This window comes from Otolemur garnettii, unplaced genomic scaffold (assembly GCF_000181295.1).
Source record: "Otolemur garnettii isolate 467f Iridium unplaced genomic scaffold, OtoGar3 scaffold00044, whole genome shotgun sequence".
Taxonomy (NCBI): Eukaryota; Metazoa; Chordata; class Mammalia; order Primates; family Galagidae; genus Otolemur; species Otolemur garnettii.
Genome location: NW_003852439.1, coordinates 8970882 through 8978885, shown reverse-complemented (window position 1 = coordinate 8978885; position 8004 = coordinate 8970882). Strand labels below are relative to the sequence as shown.

Genomic DNA, 8004 nt, shown 5'->3' with positions numbered 1-8004 from the left:
GGAGACTCGCTTGAGCCCAGGAGTTGGAGGTTGCTGTGAGCGTGATGCCATGGCACTCTACCCAGGGGGATAGCTTGAGGCTCCGTCTCAAAAAATCAAAAACAAAAACAGAAAAAAACAAAGGACACTTCATGAACAGAGCAGAGCATCCAGGGCAGACTTCCTGTTGCTTCTGGCTGCTGGGCCCCCCCGGGGGCCACCTGCTCCTATTGCCCCCATCCAGCTTCCCTCTCCTTGCCACGCCAAGGTCCAACCTCAACCTCAGCATCCTTGCCCTGAGCTGGTGTTGGGGAGCATACTCCTAACAAGGAGTGTGGCAGCAAGAGCAAGAATCTCACAGGATCCTCAGATGCCCCATGGCCATTTTTTGTTCCCACGGCCCCTCAACTCCATGGTATTAGTATTTTTGGTCAAAGTGAAGACCCAGTCAATAGAAGGAGCCCTGCCCTCTGGGCCTGGGAAAAGATTGGGGCTTAGGGCCAAGATGTGGAGAGGTGGTTGTTATAAACCCCCACCCAGCGTTGCCCCAGGAACCACAGTGTGGGGCTGTGAAAAGTCTCTTTAGAGGGTAGGCATTTCCCTTGCAATGCTGTTGTCCCTGGACTGTGGACTGCAGCCCTGTTAGAGTCTCTAGTGTTTGGTATAGGTCAAGTTACAAGCCTTGCCCCCAGGCCCACAGGGGTGGGAGGCAATGAACCTTGGAAAATGGGTCCCCCATTCCTGCTTCCCCAGAACAGCCCTATTCTTCATTTATCTGCCTGTTCCCTCACCTTGGGGGATGGGGCACATATGGTCCAGCAGGGGGTCCTGGGCATTAGCTGCAGAGCCTGCTGGGATTTCTGAGAGTCTTGGGAAGGCTGGCTCTTGGTGGTCACTGGGCCAGCTTCTCCCCCTGGCCCCCACCGGAGACCAGGGAGGAGCGCAGGAGACTGGGACTATAGATTCAGAACTGAAGTGTGACTTAGGGAAGAACTTGAAGTAGATTTACTCCCTCCAGAACAGACCATGAGAAAGGGCCCAATTATTGAAATATAGAGGAGGTCCCTGGGCCTCCTGTTATCCAGCTCTGGGGAGAAAGGTGGGCCCCACAGTGCCACGGCTGAAAGCCAGATCCTCCCCTTCCAGACAAGGATGGGTGTGGGGTGTTGAGGGAGAGATCCTTGCAAGGATGGGAAGGGGACATCAGGCCACAGGAACCCTTCACTGGCATTTCCTAATCTTCAACCTGTGTGGCAGGGAGACAGTCTGCCCTTGCAGATAAACTCTGACACCAGGTCTGAGCCTGTAAACACTGCAGATTCAGGACTGGAGAAAACAGATCTCTAGCCTTTCCTTTGAGGTCCCTCAGAAGGCCAAGGGAGGGCAAGAGGGCAGGGGCTATGCCCGTTGGTGGGGTGGAGGAGGGCAGGAACAGGCCCTGGCAGTTGGCTTTTCACCCCTTTTCTCACTTCCAGGGACTCAGGGAGCCAAGATATCAAGAGGTAAGCATCCCAGGCCCTTGGCTGGGAGGGACAGGAGGTAGTAGCTAGGCTGAGAGCTGCAAAACTGGCTGGGAGACAGACATCCAGAAGGGATGATGAATGTGCAGGAAAGCCCAAAGTTAGGAAAGGCTGTGGCTCTGCAGAACTGGACTCCCGGAAGTAGGTGGGAGGTCTCACACACTGAGGTATGGGGCAGAGGGGCAGGGTTTAGAGACCATTCCAATAGTTACTTACTTCCCAGAGGCTGTGACACCCCAGCCATCCTTCTGATATCTGTTTTGTGCCAGACCCTGAGACATGTTATCTCAACCCCTCTGGGCCCTGAGACATAGGACTTAAGGCCACTCTCCACAACCAAGGGCAGGCAGCAAGGTACATGGGAGGGTCTACCTGCATCAGAGGCCAAGCCCATGCTGTGGCCCCACATCCCCCAGCATCATGGGCAGCTCAGGGCAGGGGGTTGAGGATGGAGCAGAAAGTGGAGGCTGGAGTGTTAGACTAGGGGAGGGCCCACAGAGAGCAGAACTCCAGCAAGTGCCCCACCCCTGCTGTGTCCCCCCCCAGCCTGCGGGCGTCCACGGATGCTGAACCGAATGGTGGGCGGGCAGGACGCTATGGAGGGTGAGTGGCCCTGGCAGGTCAGCATCCAGCGCAACGGGAGCCACTTCTGCGGGGGCAGCCTGGTCACAGAGCGCTGGGTCCTTACTGCAGCACACTGCTTCCCCAAGTGAGTATGCGCGCCCGGCTCTTCAGCACCGTGGACAGCACCACCACAGCAGCTGTCTGCACTGGCCCACGTCCCAGCCAGAGACTGGCTTCCTTTAGCTCCAACCCCAGGGCTGACTTGCAGCTGCAATCGTTGCCCCACCTTTTCCTCCCAGCCCAGAAGGGCTCGCTCCTCAGATGCCGGTCTTGCCAATGAGGCACTGTGTCACACCTGGGGCCCTGTCCCTGCTATGCTGGCAGGCTCCTCCCTTACCCTGGCTTCTCCTATCTCAAACTAGGATACTCTCTTCCTGGCTGTGACTCCGGTAATAAGCCCAAGTACTGGGGCAAAAAGTTCCTTCCTCCCCTTCTAGGTGTCCATGGTCACCTGTGCAATCAAACCCAGTCCCTCCTACTCCCCACTACCCTGGCCCAGACCCACAGGGTTTCCCAAGCACCTCTCTTCCTCGCAGCCCTGGGATTCTTATAAAATTCAGAAGCTCAGGTTCAGTGTAGGTCACCTGCCAGAAGCCCACAGTTCGAGCAAGGCTTTGCAACACCCTGTGGGGGAGGCCCCCCCTTCATCTCTCACAGCAAGCCTTTCAGGGAGGGCTGTTGCCGTCCCCATGTTACAGATGAGGAAACTGAGTCAGAAAACTTGCTAAGTAACTTGCCCCAGGTCACCTGGGGGCCAGAGGTGGGGAGGGGAATCAAGGCTTCAGGTTCCACTGTCTGGAGCTGCTGCCCCCCCCCCAAGAAGACATCCTTAAGATAAGATAATGTGCAGAGAGAGATGTCAGGCACCATGGTGGGACAAGGAGCACCCCCAGCCCCTCCCAGCTGCCTGATCCCTGGGACAACTCTCTGCTCTCTTTCCAGCACCTCTGAAACATCCCTGTACCAGGTCCTGTTGGGGGCTCGGCAGCTGGTGAGGCCAGGGCCACATGCCATGTATGCCCGGGTGAAGCGGGTAGAGAGCAACCCTTTGTACCAGGGCATGGCCTCCAGTGCCGATGTGGCCCTGGTGGAGCTGGAAGAACCAGTGACATTCACCGACTACATCCTTCCTGTGTGCATGCCTGACCCCTCAGTCATCTTTGAGACAGGCACAAGCTGCTGGGTCACAGGCTGGGGCAGCCCCAGTGAGCAAGGTAAGGGGGGCCTAGAGAGAATGGGACACATACCTGGAGAAGGGAAGAGATGGAAGGCCCATCGTGGTGCTTAGAAAGAAGGGTGCCTGTGTTCTCAAATTCTGGGAGGCCAAGGCAGGTGGATCACTTGAGCTCAGGAGTTTGAGACCAGCCTGAATAAAAGCAAGATCCCGTCTCTACTAAAAACAGAAAAACCAGCTGGTACCTGTGGCTCAGTGGGTGGGGCACCAGCCCCACATACTGAGGGTGGTGGGTTCAAACCTAGCCCCAGCCAAACTGCAACAAAAAATAGCCAGGCGTTGTGGCAGGCACCTGTAGTCCCAGCTACTCGAGAGGCTGAGGCAGGAGCATTGCCTAGACCCAGGAGCTGGAAGTTGCTGTGAGCTGTGACACCACAGCACTCTACCAAGGGTGATAAAGTGAGACTCTGTCTCTAAAAAAACAAAACAGAAAAACCAGCTGGGCATCATGGCAGGTACCTGTAGTCCCAGCTACTCCGGAGGCTGAGGCAGGATTGTTTGAGCCCAGGATTTTTTTAACAAACTAGTTTCCTGAGTTCTTGTTTTATTTATTTATTTATTTATGTGGGTTTTGGCCAGGGTTGGATTTGAACTCGCCACCTCCAGCATATGGGGCTAGCACCCTACTCCTTTGAGCCACAGGTGCTGCCCCTGAGCCCAGGATTTTGAGGTTGCTGTGAGGTATGATGCCATGGCACTCAGGCCTAGGTGACAGAGACTCTGTCCGCCCCCCCAAAACAAAAAGAATGAGGGAGGGAAGGAGTTGGTCCACAAAGCCCTGAGCAAGGAGAGGTCTAAACATCAGCACAAGGTGGGGAGGTGCAAGCCAGGCAATTTGGCTCTCACCTGTAATCCAGCACTTACAGGGGCAAGATGGGAGGATCACTTGAGGCCAGGAGTTTGAGACCAGCCAAGACAATATAGCAAGATGCTTTCTCTATTAAAAAAAAAAAAAAATAGGAAAAGTAGCTAGGCATGGTGGTGCCTGTAGTCCCAGCTACTTGGGAGGCCAAGATTAGAGAATTACTTAAGCCCAGGAGTCTGAGGCTGCAGAGAGCTATGATGACACCACTGCATTCTAGCTGGGGCAATAGAGCCAGATTCTGTCTCAAAAAAAAAAAAAAAAAAAGACAGGGCCATGGGTCCTCACAGAGACTGCCCACTAAACTGCAGGGTGCTTCACCCTTCCCCAGACCGCCTGCCCAATCCTCGGATCCTGCAGAAGCTAGCTGTGCCCATCATTGGCACGCCTAAGTGCAACCTGCTGTACAGCAAAGATGCTGAGTCTGGCTTCCAGCCCCAAACCATCAAGGATGACATGATCTGTGCTGGCTTTGCTGAGGGCAAGAAGGATGCCTGCAAGGTAGGGGCCAACATGGCTCCAGGGACTCAGCCCTGGCCTGCGGGCCCCAGTCTAGGTGGGATGATGCCCCAGCTGCATGAACTAAGCATTCAACCAGCTGGGAAACTTGTTTTGAAAAAGCAGATTCTTGGAACCCCATACCCCAGGAGGGTCAGAGTCAGTGGGGCTGCAAGAAACTGCATTTTCAACACACATTCTCTAGATGACTAGGTCAGATGATCCAGGGACACTAGAGAAATGGGCACCCTCGTTAAGAAAAGGAAAGCCAAGAAGGTTGGGGGAAGGGGAGGGAGGCAGGGCAGAGTAGAACACAGGTGTACGCATCTGCTGACACTGACACTGCCTCTGGGCTGCACTGAACTTGGGGTGGGCTCTCATGGCACCTCTGCTGATCCACAGGGCGACTCCGGCGGCCCCCTAGTGTGCCTTGTGGGCCAGTCATGGATGCAGGCTGGGGTGATCAGCTGGGGCGAGGGCTGCGCCCGCCAGAACCGCCCTGGCGTCTATATTCGGGTCACTTCCCACCACAACTGGATCCATCGGATCATTCCCGAACTGCAGTTCCAACGGGTTGGGTCCAGTATCCAGAACCGAGGCCCCCGGGGTCAGCAGCCCCTTCGCCATAACCTTGCTCCCTCCCAGGCTGCTCCCTCTGTCCTTCTGGTCCTCCTGGTGATGCTCACCCACCTCTGAGCCCTCCCAGCCTGCAGTATCCCTTTGTAAGTAGCCTTTGTCCTCCCCTCTCTCAAATGCCCAGTTATTTATGTTCACTGTCCAATAAAAAACCAATGTCCATGCCAGCTATCATGTGGGGATCCTTGAGGGGTTCTGGGGGCTGAAGAAGGTGGCCTGGGTGGGGGAAGATGCGGAGGGCGGGGTTCCCAGGGGGAAAGAAGGCAACCCAAGGCAAGGACACCAATGGACCCCAAGGCTGCAATGTCCTTGTGATGCCAGCCACCCCCCTAACAGGCTATCTTACTGCCACCCTGTGCCTTAGTTTCATCATCCTGAGCATCTGCCAAGGGCTGCCCTGTGCTAGGCACTGGGGACAGAGACAGACACAGGTAGAAAGATCATGGCAGGATAGCTAGTGTCTTACAAGGATGGAGGAGGGTTGGGGGGAAGAGAAGCCTCATAAGGGGAGAGGGGAGGAGGGTGGAAGGATAGGAGTGGGAGGAGGAAAGATGCTGATGCATCACCCCAGGCTTCTCTAAGTTATGTCAGCAGAGAAAACAATGACAGCTGTCCCCTTGGGCAAGTGCCTGCACCCTGTGCTTTTCTGACCCATGCAAGGAGGCAAGGATTGGGGGGGGGGGACCACCCACTGCTGCTGCCCTGGCCTTGTCTAGGGGTGCCCTGTACCCTGGGTTCTCCCCTGACTGCAGGTTCTCCCTTGACTCCAGCTCCTCTCTTCCTAGCTTGGGCTTCCCACCAGGAAGTCCAGGGGGAGGGGGAGAGTAGGTAGGGCCAGCCATGAACACATGGCATGCACTCACGCCTTGTGCACATCCATGCCCCTCATATGTGTGCATACCCACGCTCACAACCCAGATATACAAGGCATATTTGTGCACACACAGCCAGCCCACCCTGCACAGTGCAGGGAAGGCGTCAACACCCAATTACCAAACACCTGCTGGGCACTGGCCCTGGGGAGACAGTTGGGAACAAAACATAAGGCATCTCCCCTGCCACTCTCCCACTTAGCTGGGTACAGCTATGTCTTGAGGGGAAGGCAGGTGCAGAAGGGATAGGGTGGGTTGGGCCATGCTGACCCCAAGGGCAACCCCTGTGTGGCTGAGTGGGACTCCTAGGGGAGGTTGGAGGTGAGATCATCTCTAAAGGGAAGTCTCCCAGAGACCAGGACCAAGGCCAGCTTTAGGACACTGCCCCACCCCACCAAGACCCAGGACAGCTGTAGGAGTTTGTTGGAGAACATTCTGCAGGGACATGGGCATAAAGGGAAAGCAGTCTATTCCATCTGATTCCCAGTTCACACCAAGCTTAGTGTTGGAGGATGTGAAGAGAGAATGTCCCAGGTTCTGTTGTAGCTTCCCTCTCCCACCCCGATGGGGGTGCAGTTCAAGTGCAACTTTTCACATGGCCACTACAAAGCAGAGCCTCATTCTGCCAGGTGGGCAGAGGCAGCAGAGCCCTTTCGGCTGCAGGAAGAACACAAGGGACAGGTTGGCACAGACTGGGCACAGAAGGCAAGTGAGAGTTAGCTGGAGCCACCTCCCTAAGCCCAGTGAAAGGCCACCTGGGCCACCACAGCAATCCACAGGTGAGGCAGGAGCCAGACAACCCTCCAGGGGGGCTACAACCAGAAATCCACATGCACAGGTCACACATGCCCACACCACATACCCACATCAGCCTAGGAGCCCAAGGAAGGAAAACTCTGGCCAGGAGTCCTGGCCTAAAAACCTGGTCAGGAGTCACCACAGGCAGGCCTGCCCTAAGCTGAACTCCAGGCCTGCGAACATCGGCGCTGGGGAGGTGTCTGAGGGTAAAGTGCCCCCACGCCACCACCTGGCACTCAGATGCTCACAAGTGTGGAGGTAGCCCCCAAAGCCAGGCCCCCCCACCTTCCCCACAGGATGCAGCTGGTATGGACATCTGCAAGGTGAGGTACCAGCCAGCCACCGTTCGCAGCTCTGGAGGATAGAAGATAGAGACCCTCAGACACCAATAATATAGGGAAAGGGAAGGGAGAGATGCCAAGGAAGGGTACTACCTGCCCCTTGCAATGCTCTGCAAGGCTCTAGGTAGGGCTGTGCAGAAGGCCTAGTATCTGGGAAACGCAGTCTGGGAGACCTGCCCTGCCCTCTAGCTTCCTGGAGCCACATGGCTGGTGGTCCCCTAGCCCCTATGGCAGGAAGGTGGTGCCAGAGGCTCAGAGTCTGAGGAGGGGCAGGGTGAGCCCTGCCCAGTAGATCTAGAGGCCCTGAGAGCCCTTGGCCCAGCCCAGGACCCAGACTGGACAGCCAGACTCCCTCCCAGCCTTTGTTCAGATGAGAGGGAGGCTCCGGCTTTGATTGAGGACCCCCACCATACTCAGGCCTCTCCTAGGCGCTCACAGTTTGCCCAGCCAAAGGGCTGCAAGTCATGCCCTGGTTTCAGGCAACTGAAAGACCCCTTGGCTGCATACTGGACACCTGGAAGCACCTGGGCTTTGCTACAGGCAGCCCCCCTCCCCATCCCCATCCTACACCCCAGCCCAAGAGAGCAGGACAGTCCTCATTAGGGCCCTGATAGGTCAGAATGGGTCCATCACCCTGGCT

At 56.2% G+C, this 8004-nt stretch overlaps 1 protein-coding gene across 1 annotated transcript in view; it reads left to right on the top strand.

Moving 5' to 3' along the window:
* The window catches only part of PRSS27 (protease, serine 27), a 10044-nt gene extending 2656 nt beyond the window's left edge, over positions 1 to 7388 (top strand). Inside the window, exons 2-7 of the mRNA XM_012805693.1 lie at positions 1455 to 1481; positions 2046 to 2208; positions 3066 to 3337; positions 4551 to 4720; positions 5120 to 5290; positions 7320 to 7388. Of these exons, the coding sequence (XP_012661147.1) occupies positions 1455 to 1481; positions 2046 to 2208; positions 3066 to 3337; positions 4551 to 4720; positions 5120 to 5290; positions 7320 to 7388 (872 nt within the window). The remainder of the gene's footprint in view (positions 1 to 1454; positions 1482 to 2045; positions 2209 to 3065; positions 3338 to 4550; positions 4721 to 5119; positions 5291 to 7319) is intronic.
* Positions 7389 to 8004: the final 616 nt, after the last annotated feature.